The 16,823-nt window shown below is 38.2% G+C and overlaps 2 protein-coding genes across 2 annotated transcripts in view; both read right to left on the minus strand.

Annotated features, from left to right (window-relative positions):
* Nucleotides 1-630, minus strand: part of LOC131769840 (atrial natriuretic peptide receptor 1) — a 39,554-nt gene extending 38,924 nt beyond the window's left edge. The window contains exon 1 of the mRNA XM_066170890.1: nucleotides 488-630. The gene's annotated coding sequence lies outside the window, so the exon portion shown is untranslated. The remainder of the gene's footprint in view (nucleotides 1-487) is intronic.
* Nucleotides 631-2,432: 1,802 nt separating this feature from the next.
* LOC131769835 (NADPH:adrenodoxin oxidoreductase, mitochondrial) lies at nucleotides 2,433-16,816 on the minus strand. Its single transcript, XM_066171122.1, has 27 exons — nucleotides 16,500-16,816; nucleotides 16,255-16,350; nucleotides 15,559-15,681; nucleotides 15,042-15,086; nucleotides 14,762-14,830; nucleotides 14,007-14,108; nucleotides 13,445-13,534; nucleotides 12,776-12,878; nucleotides 12,519-12,570; nucleotides 12,306-12,435; nucleotides 11,955-12,017; nucleotides 11,440-11,545; nucleotides 10,689-10,730; nucleotides 10,166-10,273; nucleotides 9,989-10,057; nucleotides 9,238-9,381; nucleotides 8,098-8,135; nucleotides 7,015-7,104; nucleotides 6,344-6,446; nucleotides 6,087-6,138; nucleotides 5,874-6,003; nucleotides 5,523-5,585; nucleotides 5,009-5,114; nucleotides 4,277-4,318; nucleotides 3,749-3,856; nucleotides 3,572-3,640; nucleotides 2,433-2,964 (listed from the first exon to the last, which is right to left on the minus strand). The coding sequence occupies exons 1-27, from the start codon at nucleotides 16,695-16,697 to the stop codon at nucleotides 2,816-2,818; spliced, it is 2,490 nt and encodes an 829-aa protein (XP_066027219.1). The 5' UTR covers nucleotides 16,698-16,816; the 3' UTR covers nucleotides 2,433-2,815.
* Nucleotides 16,817-16,823: the final 7 nt, after the last annotated feature.

Genomic DNA, 16,823 nt, shown 5'->3' on the forward strand with positions numbered 1-16,823 from the left:
GATATCTAGCCTAAACTTTAGGTTGAAATCTTCATAATATGACAGATTCGGCATTGTGAACGCGTGTATCGTATCATTTTGACATTTAATTTTGAAAATGTTTGCCTCTGGCGGCTGTCTCTTATTTAAATGACGTTTTATGCAAGATAAACGATCGATAGTAAAAATCTTATCCTTCTCCTGCCAGTATTATAGTATTACTGTCCGCAATTAGGAAGATATGTAAATAGTAAAATAGTATCTAATAGTAAATATTCATAAATAATTTTTTTCCTGTGATTTTGTCGATCCTCGTTCAGCGAAAAAACAGAGGATAAAATGCAAACAAAACTGCAAATTTTATGGAGGAAATGGTAGAGAAACAACAGTCGATCGAATTTCAAAAGAATTCGCTTTTTTTGTTTCATAGCATAGCGTAAGCAGGACTACAATATTTATATGAAGAACAATCAGCATATTCAAATGGTGTGAATGGAAGAGGACAAACCTGATAGATCCGGCTGTTGTAATCCTTGCCGAGTGATTGTTGTTTCAAATCCCGCTTCTTTTCTTCACCACAACAAAGAATTACCGTCAGGCTGGAAAAAATTGAGGTCGGAACATGTGTTAATTTCCTCCCACTTCAAAAGCAGAAAACCATGTGACTTTTCTGGTCTCGAGCCTCGAGGCTTGTGCCCTGAATCATGGCAAAATGAAACGCGCCGCAGTGTACCTATTTCAAAGCGCTTGCAATTTTCCCTGTGCTTAAGTTAGCTTTGGCCTTACAAGAAAGCGCTATCGTCTGCGCGAATCAAAGCCAGCAAAATACATCTTCGAGATCACATTAACTGATCAATAATATTTACAGTTCACTATTTCGACAATAAAACCAGCACCTGTGGGCTCCTGCGGTGTTTTCTACCCGCTGAAACTCATTTTCGCGTCAGGAACTTTGCAGTTATTGGTCGTGTTCGCCCAAACTAGCGCTTTATCTCGTTCCATATCAAGATTCAATCCCTGAAATTCTCATAATTGCCTCAAAACAGCTCTAACCATCATACATCAAAAAAGAAGTGCGAAGTTTTTAAAAAAAACAAACAAACATTTAGCACCAAAAAAACTCCGGGAAAATGACAGTAACAACAAAAACAACGAAATAAATTTTAGTCAAGAATAATAATGGACTAGATATGTATACTCACAACTTTTCGGAGAGCAAACTGAATCCAAATTGAGTTTTTTAATTACGACCCGAGCAACAGAAAATAGATTTGGACACCGTTTAAAAACCTATCTTCTGTAAATCAAAAAAAGTAATCTTGTCTATGCCTTTAATTTCGCCGAAACGGACTTAAATGGGGCGATTTAAAAAGGGTATTTTAAAGTGTCTATATTGTGCTTAAAATGTTTAAAAAGCTTTGTAATCTGAATGTGATTTGACAGCTCGTAATCTAACTTGTTGTAAATCGTTATTTTAAACCCAAACGCGTCGGAAAGGGCCTAATATGTAAACCAAACAATAAAATTACTAGAAACTCGGCAAACATTTGCAAATTTGATACGTCCGAATTCTGAAAGGAATTTAATGCGAAATTACTTTGTCATTTTAATCACAACTTTCGTATACCATGGTAAAATGAAAAATCGGATCGACCTTGAACGTTCAAAGAAGTTTCTTGCGAAAGGAAAGGACAAAAGTAGTACTGCAATTTCATAAGAAAAAAAACAACACAAAAGCGCCTTTATACAAAAATATGCAATTAGATCTATCTATAAAATTAAAAGAAATTCTATTTAATGCTGGCAATCAATTCAGATTCAGATATCAACAGCTGGTGAGTCATGCAATTATCAGCAATGTCCTGAAATTTAATGTTTTCAACTAGTAATAGGTATCTGAATTCTGAGCAAAAATCAGTCGAGTCTTTTTGCAATACTTTGAGTATCCATTGCTAAGGGAGGTTTCCTGAAAAAAGAAAATAACTCGCAATAATTTTGGCTCTATTAGAAACCCTGAAATCATCTCGAGCTTTAAAAACTGATCATTGAAAAAAGTTTTCTGACCCCGCCGACAATTATTGGTCCTTTCTGCCCCAAAAGTTCACGTTCATTGTTGCTAACTTAAACATTTCAGCTCTTCGAGAATGTTTTGGCCCTCACACAGCTTGTACGGCGATGATGGAGCCGTAACACAACATGTGTAACGAAATCTCAAGTTTTGACTTTCAATCTGACAGTCCACTTTTTTATGAGCCGCAGGAAAGCACTTTGCCTCATAGTTTGCCTGGAAAGCTATCTGGGGGCCTGGGCAGAGAAGGGGGAAGGGCGGGGTGGGAGTCCATATCTACATAGCCTTTGCTTCTTACAAGATAAATGGGATGACAATACAACCATTATTTGTTTCTGCACTTACGTGCACTGTTTAGATATGGGAACACTAGATATCTAACACACGGCACGGCCTCAGCACGTAACAGGGAAAATTTGGAAAGAATTCGAAGGGACCGAAAAATGAAAACAGGCAGCCACGCCTCCACTAGCCTCTACTTCCTCAAACATTCCATATGGTATAGGAGAAGTGATGTGATCAGTTTTAAAAGCAGAGATTTGAAACCTGTATTCTTGTATTCAAATTATTTGAAGCTTCCGCAAGCAAGTTTGATTAACATTTTTTTCTAATATTTGACGTTTCTTTATTCATTTTTCAAGACCATCGCCCCATTAGGATCCTCGCTTGAACACTTCAACGATGCCTGAGCCCTTTGATTCTCTCAATTAACCTGTAAGTTCTCCCCATAATTTCAACGCAGTATCCCGAAAACAAGTTCAGCCATTGCTAGCTTCCCTTATTTTCAAGTTCATAAGCAATGTTCAACATTTCGTGCACATGAACGATCTTTTCGCGAGGTTTTCCGCGTTCATTTCCCCTCTTTTGTTCAACTTGATCGATTTTGCGCCATTGATCAAAGAACACAGGTCTGACCCCTGGAAAACGAGAAAAAAAAAACAGATAGAAACTTTGAATAAATGAACAGGATATATACGCATATATTTCAATCCATGTACCGAAAGGTCAAGAGAGAGATAATCTTAACCCTTTACACCCAAACATCAGCATACATATCCCTCATACTGTTTTTTATAAATTTCCTATGACACTAACGATGAGAATTTACACAAATATCGAGAGCTTTTCAAATCTGAGATCATTTCCTTAATTCTCATGAGCCTAATGTTTGATTCAGCGGTGATATCTTGGTGAGAAATTAGATAGCAGTCGCCCTAAAGGGTTTAAGGCATTGTCATATGTCAGTGTCTCTGGTAGTGGACACTGAGGCTCTAGGGATAATTTCTACGACCTTCCCGAAAAATGTATCGTTCCAAAGGATTGGTCTGTAAACGGGGTTTGTGTGAAACAGGCCTCAATAACAACGCAGAAAGAAAAACGGAGGGAGGTCTTGGACAGGTTGTGTAACCCAGCTCAAATCTCCCCTTTGCATCGCTCTACGCTATTTTTGCAAACCGTCTAACACTGAAAACCCTTGTACGGGCTACTCTACAAATGCACTGGTCACTCATCTTCCGCACTTACCTCTTGAGTTTAGTAAGCTTTTTATCGCCTCGTATCCCTTAACTGGATCGACTTTTGTCTTTAAGTTACCTTCAATTCAAGGGAGACAGATAAAAGAAAACTCTGGTTGGAACACAACTTTTTCCTTTCCCTACCAGTCATTCATTCCCTGATGAGTAGGTCTTGAGGAAAACTCACCGGATTTTAGATCCTGTACAACAAGCTCTCCTGTTTGGAAGGCATCGTTCATTGTGGTTGCAATGACACCTACAGGTCCATTTCTCACCCAGCCACTGCAGTACAGACCTAACGTGACAAAACAATCACAAACAGGCAAACGATGCGGGGTTATCCATTCGAAAAAAACTTTGCCTGAAAGTTTCCCGATCGTCATTGTAATCCGTGCTACACACAGTCATCCTTACCCCTCCCTGCGAGTCTGTGGTTTTTTGCACTGCTTAAGTGTCTGTTCACTTTATCAAACGTTTAGTCAAACATTTTACTCGATTTAATGGCGATTGTCTGACACGCTTGAAAAAATGTTCGAAAGATGGTAGCGTTTGGCCAAAATGATCCAATATGTTCGTGTTCTCTTTATAGAAGTTGATAAAAAAGGTTCGGTAATGGAAACGCGAGAAAACAAGAAAACCCCACAAAGGCACGCTATTGAAAGTGTTAGCCCACCCAAATCGGTCTTAGGAACTTGGAATTTTGTCAAAGCATTACCTGGAATTAAAGCAACATCTTTGTCGGACGTTCCAGTATTGTCTTCGGAGGAAAAAAGTAATAATTAATGAACGAGTGAAAGAGTTTGTTTTAATACAAAAAAATTAACTTGAGGCGATCTCCTTGTAGCGCACCGTGCATCCTGTTGCACAGATCACCCAACATCACCACCAAGAAATCTTCGTTGGAGATGTGAAAGTCGGTGCTTCACAGACAATTAGCAACAATTTGGATTTCAGCACTCTTGCGTACCGACGGCTCAGTAAAAAAAATTCGCGCCAATCGGGTCGCTTAACATGTTACGTCATGGGCGCTGCTCTTTCACTACAAACAAAATCTCACACCAGAACATAAAAGAGCACGACAACAACGACGAAAACATCTCACACTAAACAGTCAAATCTACACTATAAAAATTTTCGATGGAGTACCGAAAGTTATTCTTGATTGATTTTACTTCATTTTGTTGTGTGTTTGTGCCAAAAACTTGCGCCACTTTCTCAACCACTCAGATTCAATTAAAACTAGCCACGACTTTGTCACTCGTGTTTTCCCGCGCTTCAGGTAGTTTGCTTGGTTTTACTTCGCAGGAATTTTCTCTGGCTCTTTGAGACATTTTCCTTGATATGACTGGCTGTTGTGATTACTTTTGTTTTGGTTTTACGACACTTATTCTAAAAGTACTCTTATGCTGATAACAATAATGGCTTCAATTTTTGTACTTTTGCTTACTTGCATCAACTACTCTTCCATTAATGTTGAGGATGACACCTTTCCTCCTGTCAAACGAAACCTCGTTATCAAGTGGGATGCTTTTGTATCCAATGCTACGAAAAACCTGAGAGAAAAAATACCGACAAATCAGTTAGCGAGCACTTAGCAAGCACTTACTTTGCGAGGAGAAGCCAAAAAAACAAGCCGAACGAGAAAGAAAAACACAGGGGAGTTGATTCATTTCACCGTAAAATTAGCAATAACTCGCCACTAACTGGAATAATTACAATTGCAGTCTCTCTCAGGCAACGTCCGTCGCGCCAGTGAAAAAAAACAGTGGAAAGAAAATTGATGATTGCGCGCTGCGCGGAACTCTGGAGGTGAGGCGCGCGAAAAGTAGGTGTATTTCATTCCCAGAGTTCCACACAGCGCGCTAACATCAATTTTCTTTAGTGAGTTTTTTTACTCACACGACACGACTTCGCAGAAAGGGAGAAACTTCTCGTAGTCTACGGATTTTACAATCTCTCACCAAGCCACACGGTAAATCCTCATAAACGCCAGTGCCACGGGCTTGAAATGTTCCATCACCCTGCTGCATGCAAACAAACCATACTGTATTAATTCATGGAGCGCATTTCGAGTGAGTGTCGTAAACGCAAGAGTCCATCGGTAGAAAAGAAACTATCAAAAGAGACAAATGAGAACGGATAGTTAAAACTAGCAAACAACTTGACGCCAAGGAAACACGAGTGGCCTTGTAGAGATTGGTTTCGTCTTGAATCTGATTGGATGAGAGGATGGAGCGAATTTTCCGGACCAATCACATGCCAGCGAAGTAAGGCAAGTCCAAAGTAATCCCAGATTACTTTCGGATATTTACCTCAACTAAGTTGTTGACTTCACATCTTACTCCTGATATTTTTCCTAACGCCGACAGAAACTCCACGGGAGTCCTCTGAAACTTAAGCCCCCAGGTTTTGTGCGTTGAATTTTGTGAGGTACCTCCATCTCTTTAAAAGAAAAAGAAAACAAAGATTGTCCAAATTAACGTATCAGTTAAAAGGAGGTGTTTGGTAGAGTTCATTTAACTTACATTGCTGTTTTGCACATCAGTTCTGTCAGTCTTTTTCGAGGTCTTGGAATACCTATAAAGAACACGAATCAAACACAATTAAGCCTGAAAATAACGTGGAAAAATCTTTAAATAATACATAGATTCTTATAGCCGCTAGCCAATAAAACGCCAACGAAATGTTTCTTCAGACAGGTCACAAAGCACATGGCCATAACAGCGTAAAAAGCTTCCAGATATTTCCTTAACCAGAAGCTTAAATTGAAAATACAACCTACTAGAGAGCTTTTCTTGTATTGTTCTGAAGTCTTCAGGATTAAATGTAGCTTTACAACCTGGTAACTTAGTCATTTCACGTAATTCCTTGATAGTGAAAGAAACCTGGAGAGCAAAAAATTAAAAACAATTAACAAATCAAGAAACCTATACGAACAGTATCTATACTGATGTAAAAGAAGATGGTAAATTTTTTAATTTAATTTAAGCCTGATGATACAATTATTAAATAAAATATGATGTTGTTCAGTTAATGTCACAGGCATACTTGGAGAAAAAGAACTCTAAGTGCTTCTACTAGGAGTCCAGCCTTACCTACGTGTCAATATGTGAACAAGAAATCATATTGTAGTAGCATGCAGGATGTTTGTCACTATGAGCCTAGTTAAACAGCCAAGCCTGCCACACAAGTCTTCTATAGCTCAGCAGTAGGAGATCTGAAGTACTAACCACAAGGTAAAAAGTTTGAGTCCTATAGGGAGCATTTGGAGTTTTTTTTTTTCGAGCATGCCTGAGTCATTCGCTCAATGACAACACTGATCTTTCACCCAGTAGCAGAATTTACCTCTCCTTTTTCATTGACTGCGTTACATTGAAAACTCTTTTGCAACATGGCAAATCTTAAAAAAATTAGCAAAATGTGCATTTGATTTTGCTGCTATGTTACACTCACCTGCAGAGGTCCCCTTCTTCCCACTATGTAAACTGTGTTTACTTGACTCTTCTTCAACAGTTCCAAGGCATGATCACAAATGTCTGTTTTCTAACAAAGGTGTAAGATAGGAAGAAATACCAAAATTTTAAAAGTCACTAGGCTAAGCCTATTTTCTTTTTTCAAAGAATTTCTCTGTATGATGGTATGCGCTGGTTAATAATTGTCTGTATCAGAGCTTTTTAACCGGCTTTAGTTGGTCGACTTAAAATTACATTTTGAGATGTATGATGATAAGAGACCTTATTATATAGTCAACAAAATATCGTGTTTCTGATTGGTCAATGATGAATGCATAAATAGATTATAGAGTGCAATAGAGGTTATAGAGTGCAATACGGAGAAGTTGCCATGGAAACACAGGGGAAGCGCCAAATTTGAACACCAACTTATAAAAAAATGGCTGACAGAGTTCGGCTTGTAATATTTTCTGAGAAACTTTCAAGAACTTCACGCTTGATTTACCTATCACAACATTACATTTTTTGATTGGTTCAAATAAAACATGTGAGCATTTTGGAACCCATTGAAGTGTTTTTTGTAGTACGTAAGGCGTGCAGAGTAGCGCGATGGAGTAATTTTGTCGAGAATATAATAAATAAAAAATCATATGAACCTGCTCGTGCATTTCGTGATTTATGGTCACTCGTGATGTTTTGAAAGTTCTCAAATTGCACTCGCCTACGGCTCATGCAATTTTGAGAACTTTCAAAACATCACTCGTGCCCATAAATCACAAAATGCACTCGCGTTCATACGATTTCCTATACTTATTTGGATGCTTTGATTTGATTTTCAACACACATGACAAACTGTTGGAGGTTCAGGAACCACCTTGGTTTTCTTTTTGAAAAGTTTAACACCTGAGAAAGTGCATAGCACATCAGCCCTTCCAAAATTTTACTTAAACATTGTTCAATGAAAATAATAAAAATACATGTTTAAAATTACTCTTGCGTATGACAATGAATCAGAGCCCATTATTCTTTTTGTTTGGAAGTAGCAGAGATGTGAAAAGCTGACAGAATGCTTGTTATTAATTACCTCTAAAAGTTCTATTGGACTGAGTAGAATCCTTAATCCTTTTTATACAAAAATATGCAATTAGATCTATCTATAAAATTAAAAGAAATTCTATTTAATGCTGGCAATCAATTCAGATTCAGATATCAACAGCTGGTGAGTCATGCAATTATCAGCAATGTCCTGAAATTTAATGTTTTCAACTAGTAATAGGTATCTGAATTCTGAGCAAAAATCAGTCGAGTCTTTTTGCAATACTTTGAGTATCCATTGCTAAGGGAGGTTTCCTGAAAAAAGAAAATAACTCGCAATAATTTTGGCTCTATTAGAAACCCTGAAATCATCTCGAGCTTTAAAAACTGATCATTGAAAAAAGTTTCTGACCCCGCCGACAATTATTCGTCCTTTCTGCCCCAAAAGTTCACGTTCATTGTTGCTAACTTAAACATTTCAGCTCTTCGAGAATGTTTTGGCCCTCACACAGCTTGTACGGCGATGATGGAGCCGTAACACAACATGTGTAACGAAATCTCAAGTTTTGACTTTCAATCTGACAGTCCACTTTTTTATGAGCCGCAGGAAAGCACTTTGCCTCATAGTTTGCCTGGCAAGCTATCTGGGGGCCTGGGCAGAGAAGGGGGAAGGGCGGGGTGGGAGTCCATATCTACATAGCCTTTGCTTCTTACAAGATAAATGGGATGACAATACAACCATTATTTGTTTCTGCACTTACGTGCACTGTTTAGATATGGGAACACTAGATATCTAACACACGGCACGGCCTCAGCACGTAACAGGGAAAATTCGGAAAGAATTCGAAGGGACCGAAAAATGAAAACAGGCAGCCACGCCTCCACTAGCCTCTACTTCCTCAAACATTCCATATGGTATAGGAGAAGTGATGTGATCAGTTTTAAAAGCAGAGATTTGAAACCTGTATTCTTGTATTCAAATTATTTGAAGCTTCCGCAAGCAAGTTTGATTAACATTTTTTTCTAATATTTGACGTTTCTTTATTCATTTTTCAAGACCATCGCCCCATTAGGATCCTCGCTTGAACACTTCAACGATGCCTGAGCCCTTTGATTCTCTCAATTAACCTGTAAGTTCTCCCCATAATTTCAACGCAGTATCCCGAAAACAAGTTCAGCCATTGCTAGCTTCCCTTATTTTCAAGTTCATAAGCAATGTTCAACATTTCGTGCACATGAACGATCTTTTCGCGAGGTTTTCCGCGTTCATTTCCCCTCTTTTGTTCAACTTGATCGATTTTGCGCCATTGATCAAAGAACACAGGTCTGACCCCTGGAAAACGAGAAAAAAAAAACAGATAGAAACTTTGAATAAATGAACAGGATATATACGCATATATTTCAATCCATGTACCGAAAGGTCAAGAGAGAGATAATCTTAACCCTTTACACCCAAACATCAGCATACATATCCCTCATACTGTTTTTTATAAATTTCCTATGACACTAACGATGAGAATTTACACAAATATCGAGAGCTTTTCAAATCTGAGATCATTTCCTTAATTCTCATGAGCCTAATGTTTGATTCAGCGGTGATATCTTGGTGAGAAATTAGATAGCAGTCGCCCTAAAGGGTTTAAGGCATTGTCATATGTCAGTGTCTCTGGTAGTGGACACTGAGGCTCTAGGGATAATTTCTACGACCTTCCCGAAAAATGTATCGTTCCAAAGGATTGGTCTGTAAACGGGGTTTGTGTGAAACAGGCCTCAATAACAACGCAGAAAGAAAAACGGAGGGAGGTCTTGGACAGGTTGTGTAACCCAGCTCAAATCTCCCCTTTGCATCGCTCTACGCTATTTTTGCAAACCGTCTAACACTGAAAACCCTTGTACGGGCTACTCTACAAATGCACTGGTCACTCATCTTCCGCACTTACCTCTTGAGTTTAGTAAGCTTTTTATCGCCTCGTATCCCTTAACTGGATCGACCTTTGTCTTTAAGTTACCTTCAATTCAAGGGAGACAGATAAAAGAAAACTCTGGTTGGAACACAACTTTTTCCTCTCCCTACCAGTCATTCATTCCCTGATGAGTAGGTCTTGAGGAAAACTCACCGGATTTTAGATCCTGTACAACAAGCTCTCCTGTTTGGAAGGCATCGTTCATTGTGGTTGCAATGACACCTACAGGTCCATTTCTCACCCAGCCACTGCAGTACAGACCTAACGTGACAAAACAATCACAAACAGGCAAACGATGCGGGGTTATCCATTCGAAAAAAACTTTGCCTGAAAGTTTCCCGATCGTCATTGCAATCCGTGCTACACACAGTCATCCTTACCCCTCCCTGCGAGTCTGTGGTTTTTTGCACTGCTTAAGTGTCTGTTCACTTTATCAAACGTTTAGTCAAACATTTTACTCGATTTAATGGCGATTGTCTGACACGCTTAAAAAAATGTTCGAAAGATGGTAGCGTTTGGCCAAATGATCCAACATGTTCGTGTTCTCTTTATAGAAGTTGATAAAAAAGGTTCGGTAATGGAAACGCGAGAAAAAAAACCCCACAAAGGCACGCTATTGAAAGTGTAAGCCCACCCAAATCGGTCTTAGGAACTTGGAATTTTGTCAAAGCATTACCTGGAATTAAAGCCACATCTTTGTCGGACGTTCCAGTATTGTCTTCGGAGGAAAAAAGTAATAATTAATGAACGAGTGAAAGAGTTTGTTTTAATACAAAAAAATTAACTTGAGGCGATCTCCTTGTAGCGCACCGTGCATCCTGTTGCACAGATCACCCAACATCACCACCAAGAAATCTTCGTTGGAGATGCGAAAGTCGGTGCTTCACAGACAATAAGCAACAATTTGGATTTCAGCACTCTTGCGTGCCGACGGCTCAGTAAAAAAATTCACGCAAATCGGGTCGCTTAACATGTTACGTCATGGGCGCTGCTCTTTCACTACAAACAAAATCTCACACTGACCAGAACATAAAAGAGCACGACAACAACGACGAAAACATCTCATACTAAACAGTCAAATCTACATTATAAAAATTCAATTGATGAGAAATTTTCGATGGAGTACCGAAAGTTATTCTTGATTGGTTTTGCTTCATTTTGTTGTGTGTTTGTGCCAAAAACTTGCGCCACTTTCTCAACCACTCAGATTCAATTAAAACTAGCCACGACTTTGTCACTCGTGTTTTCCCACGCTTCAGGCAGTTTGCTTGGTTTTACTTGGCAGGAATTTTCTCTGGCTCTTTGAGACATTTTCCTTGATATGACTGGCTGTTGTGATTACTTTTGTTTTGGTTTTACGACACTTATTCTAAAAGTACTCTTATACTGATAACAATAATGGCTTCAATTTTTGCACTTTTACTTACTTGCATCAACTACTCTTCCATTAATGTTGAGGATGACACCTTTCCTCCTGTCAAACGGAACCTCGTTATCAAGTGGGATGCTTTTGTATCCAATGCTACGAAAAACCTGAGAGAAAAAATACCGACAAATCAGTTAGCGAGCACTTAGCAAGCACTTACTTTGCGAGGAGAAGCCAAAAAAACAAGCCGAACGAGAAAGAAAAACACAAGGGAGTTAATTCATTTCACCGTAAAATTAGCAATAACTCGCCACTAACTGGAATAATTACAATTGCAGTCTCTCTCAGGCAACGTCCGTCGCGCCAGTGAAAAAAAAACAGTGGAAAGAAAACTGATGATTGCGCGCCGCGCGGAACTCTGGAGGTGAGGCGCGCGAAAAGTAGGTGTATTTCATTCCCAGAGTTCCACACAGCGCGCTAACATCAATTTTCTTTAGTGAGTTTTTTTACTCACACGACACGACTTCGCAGAAAGGGAGAAACTTCTCGTAGTCTACGGATTTTACAATCTCTCACCAAGCCACACGGTAAATCCTCATAAACGCCAGTGCCACGGGCTTGAAATGTTCCATCACCCTGCTGCATGCAAACAAACCATACTGTATTAATTCATGGAGCGCATTTCGAGTGAGTGTCGTAAACGCAAGAGTCCATCGGTAGAAAAGAAACTATCAAAAGAGACAAATGAGAACGGATAGTTAAAACTAGCAAACAACTTGACGCCAAGGAAACACGAGTGGCCTTGTAGAGATTGGTTTCGTCTTGAATCTGATTGGATGAGAGGATGGAGCGAATTTTCCGGACCAATCACATGCCAGCGAAGTAAGGCAAGTCCAAAGTAATCCCAGATTACTTTCGGATATTTACCTCAACTAAGTTGTTGACTTCACATCTTACTCCTGATATTTTTCCTAACGCCGACAGAAACTCCACGGGAGTCCGCTGAAACTTAAGCCCCCAAGTTTTGTGCGTTGAATTTTGTGAGGTACCTCCATCTCTTTAAAAGAAAAAGAAAACAAAGATTGTCCAAATTAATGTATCAGTTAAAAGGAGGTATTTGGTAGAGTTCATTTAACTTACATTGCTGTTTTGCACATCAGTTCTGTCAGTCTTTTTCGAGGTCTTGGAATACCTATAAAGAACACGAATCAAACACAATTAAGCCTGAAAATTACGTGGAAAAATCTTTAAATAATACATAGATTCTTATAGCCGCTAGCCAATAAAACGCCAACGAAATGTTTCTTCAGACAGGTCACAAAGTACATTGCCATAACAGCGTAAAAAGCTTCCAGATATTTCCTTAACCAGAAGCTTAAATTGAAAATACAACCTACTAGAGAGCTTTTCTTGTATTGTTCTGAAGTCTTCAGGATTAAGTGTAGCTTTACAACCTGGTAACTTAGTCATTTCACGTAATTCCTTGATAGTGAAAGAAACCTGGAGAGCAAAAAATTAAAAACAATTAACAAATCAAGAAACCTATACCAACAGTATCTATACTGATGTAAAAGAAGATGGTAAATTTTTAAATTTAATTTAAGCCTGATGATACGATTATTAAATAAAATATGATGTTGTTCAGTTAATGTCACAGGCATACTTGGAGAAAAAGAACTCTAAGTGCTTCTACTAGGAGTCCAGCCTTACCTACGTGTCAATATGTGAACAAGAAATCATATTGTAGCAGCATGCAGGATGTTTGTCACTATGAGCCTAGTTAAACAGCCAAGCCTGCCACACAAGTCTTCTATAGCTCAGCAGTAGGAGATCTGAAGTACCAATCACAAGGTAAAAAGTTTGAGTCCTATAGGGAGCATTTGGAGTTTTTTTTTCCGAGCATGCCTGAGTCATTCACTCAATAACAACACTGATCTTTCACCCAGTAGCAGAATTTATCTCTCCTTTTTCATTGACTGCATTACATTGAAAACTCTTTCGCAACATTGTAAATCTTAAAAAATTAGCAAAATGTGCATTTGATTTTGCTGCTATGTTACACTCACCTGCAGAGGTCCCCTTCTTCCCACTATGTAAACTGTGTTTACTTGACTCTTCTTCAACAGTTCCAAGGCATGATCACAAATGTCTGTTTTCTAACAAAGGTGTAAGATGGGAAGAAATACCAAAATTTTAAAAGTCACTAGGCTAAGCCTATTTTCTTTTTTCAAAGAATTTCTCTGTATGATGGTATGTGCTGGTTAATAATTGTCTGTATCAGGGCTTTTTAACCTGCTTTAATTGGTCAAACTTCAACTTGAAATTACATTTTGAGATGTATGATGATAAGAGACCTTATTTGGATGCTTTGATTTGATTTTCAACACACATGACAAACTGTTGGAGGTTCAGGAACCACCTTGGTTTCTTTTTTAAAAGTTTAACACCTGACAAACTGCATAGCACATCAGTCCTTCCAAAATTTTACTTAAACATTGCTCAATGGAAACAATAAAAATACACATTTAAAATTACTCTTGCATATGACAATGAATCAAAGCCCATTATTCTTTATGTTTGGAAGTAGCAGAGATGAGAAAAACTGAAAGAATGCTTGTAATTAATTACCTCTAAAAGTTCTATTGGACTGAGTAGAATCCTTGCAACATCAAGAGCAACATTACCCTGACCCAATATGACAGCAGTTTCTGAGCTCAGATCTGGTTCTAACTGTAAACAGTGGATTCAATTAGCAAAACAGAAAAATAGAGAGAGACCACAAAACAAACATACACTTATAATTTATAAGCAATAAAATGTGTTTGTCCCTCAGCTACCTCAGTTCAAACAAAAAAAACCATTTTTTTATTTTGGTTGATGGCCAAAGATACTTGGAATATTTGATCATGTCTCACTGATTAACCCTTTAACTCCAAGTGATAAACATGTAACTTCTCCTTATAGTATCCATACATTATTCAGCAAACAGGTAATGAGAATACTCAAACTCATCAGGTACAAGGTATTACCTTGATTGAACACCAAATTCTTGTAACTAATTAACAAGGAAATGTGTAGCAGCTAGAGGGGAGAATTAACAATCAGATCTTGGGAGTTAAAGGGTTAACAAATACACTTTATTGTTACAATTCTGGAAAATAGAATGAGAAAAAAATTTACCAATGTTAAATTTGTATTATGCACTATGTTATCTCAGTCACTGGAAAATCATTATCATGTGGTATTCATGTACACAGTTTAAGATTTATACATTTGGAATTAAGTGTATTTTGGAGTAAGTTTAGCTTTTGTTTAATTAAATTTGATCATATAAATAACTGCAGGGCAGGGTAGCATGAGGAAACAGCAATAAAATTACATACTTGAGAATTAGCTGGTAATCCATTATACCATTCCACAAATGCTCTTGCTGAATATACTCCAGGTAAATCCTATGAAGTTGTAAGTACATATGAGTATTCTGTACTACCATTATAATTGACTACTGAAAAAATCCTTCTCAGGACTACACTCACCCAGACCATCAGACTAAACTATCACATGACTAATTATTCCCAAATTGTCACAGAATAGGTGGATTACTGACCGGGCAACCAAGCATTAGAAATATCCTGTTCAGATTAAGAAAAAATGACATTTTACCTCACCAGGAATTCCAAATGTTCGGTCATCTTCTGCTCCATAACACTGCAAACCAAGGGAAATCATTTGACAAGAGACATTTGATCATACCATCTTAAGATTGCTTATCAGGATTGTTCTATCACTGAATGAATTCCTATCAACTGGATGGTGGATTCATTAGGATGATAATGTTGCTTAAGTATACACTAGTTCCCATTGATTTAAAATATAGAGATGAACACATAGATATGTTGAATATAAGGACATGCTGATGATGATCTCAAGCTGGGTCTTGAGATCATCTAATTCAGTCACTACTCCCAACAAAAGTGCTTCCCATGAATATCCTTGCCCAGACAGTCACACTGAATGATTGTCAATTCACAATGCTAGGTACAAACCACATTTCTCGCAAAACACCTGTAGCCAATAGAGTTTTCAGAATGTTATACTTTATTTTAGATTTGAATATCTTTTTAAAATCTGTCTTAAATCGCCTAATGTACATAATAAAACTAAATTCTCTCTATCTTACCAAGATAACAGCATCATAAGCTTGGAGTAACTCTGTAAGTTTCACATCTTTTCCAACATTTACATTTCCAATAAAAGTACATCTGTCAGATGAGGCTGTAGTTGTGAACTGGTTTATGCAGTTCTGCATAACAAGAGTACTAAATCATGTCACTGACATTTCACTTGATTTAAAACAGTTAAGTCTATAAACAGCTCAAGACAATTGACTCACATATCTGACAGAGTATATCCCAGTTTCTATGGTAAGAAGCAGCAAGGCATACTGTTAATCAACTAAATACAGTGCTTTCAATAAGACCCAGCACCTGCCAGAGCTCTGGCTGGTATTCTGTTGTGAAGTACTGGGTATACTTTGGAAGCTTTCGAGCAAACTCACAAAGTGAGACCTAAAACACCTTGAGTTCTTTCAGTTGACTTTTACCTTTCTAAGCAGGTTTTGATAAAAATGATTGATATTTTCTTATCATATATTCCTGTATACATTTCATAAATTTCCAGCAAAAAAAGATTTTGAGTTTCCAAGGACATACTAACTTAAATTTTGCTAATCAGTAACCATATGTCCTTTCAGAAGACTTTTTGGGTGAAACTCAGGGAACATGCTTGCATGTCAGCAAATGGAAAATTTGATTGGGGGAGTAGTGTAGTGATACTCCTACTTGCTTCATGTGTGCAAACACTAAAATAGCCTTGCCTTAGTTTCAGGATGATCAGGGGCAATTCCAAATCTTGCTAAGCCGAATGGTACAGGAAGACGTTCATAAACATCAGTCACAGCATCTTCATGGGACTGCAAAAATTAACATACACCAGTCAGTTTCCGACTCCATAAGGAAAAAGGGGGAGGGGGGAACGTACCCCCCTCCCTCCACCCCACGCCCTTTTCCGAAGCCAGTCACTGAAAGGGAACAAGCAATAATAATTATTTAAAATGCCTACCTTCAAAATTTGCTGCGCTGTGTAAAATCCCGCAGGACCACTGCCTACAATACCTACATGCGGTCTGTGTTTTTGATGTTTACTAACAGACACCGAAAAACACCTGAGATGTGTAGTGAACAACCTCCGAACGCCAGATTGCACAGAGCTTGAGATAGCGTTGCAAAGACTTAATGATGGCTTCAGAGATGTCTTCATAACCTTTTAGAGCTTTACCTCTTGTTCTCCCTTTTTTCTAAGAATGATCAGTGATCAGTCTTCAGATCACCGTAGATTGTGTGGTTTGCCATGGATTACTGAACTGAGTCCACGATAAACTTTGGA

Source organism: Pocillopora verrucosa, chromosome 8 (genome assembly GCF_036669915.1).
Source record: "Pocillopora verrucosa isolate sample1 chromosome 8, ASM3666991v2, whole genome shotgun sequence".
Lineage (NCBI taxonomy): Eukaryota > Metazoa > Cnidaria > Anthozoa > Scleractinia > Pocilloporidae > Pocillopora > Pocillopora verrucosa.

Excerpts from the sequence above, each read along its gene's own strand:
- LOC131769835 (XM_066171122.1), bottom strand. The coding sequence starts at position 16,697 with ATGAAGACATCTCTGAAGCCATCATTAAGTCTTTGCAACGCTATCTCA. Across the intron at positions 16,351-16,499 it reads CAGCGCAGCAAATTTTGAAG|TCCCATGAAGATGCTGTGAC; the intron begins GTAGGCATTTTA and ends TAATTTTTGCAG. Across the intron at positions 12,018-12,305 it reads AAGTCAACAACTTAGTTGAG|CAGGGTGATGGAACATTTCA; the intron begins GTAAATATCCGA and ends GTTTGCATGCAG.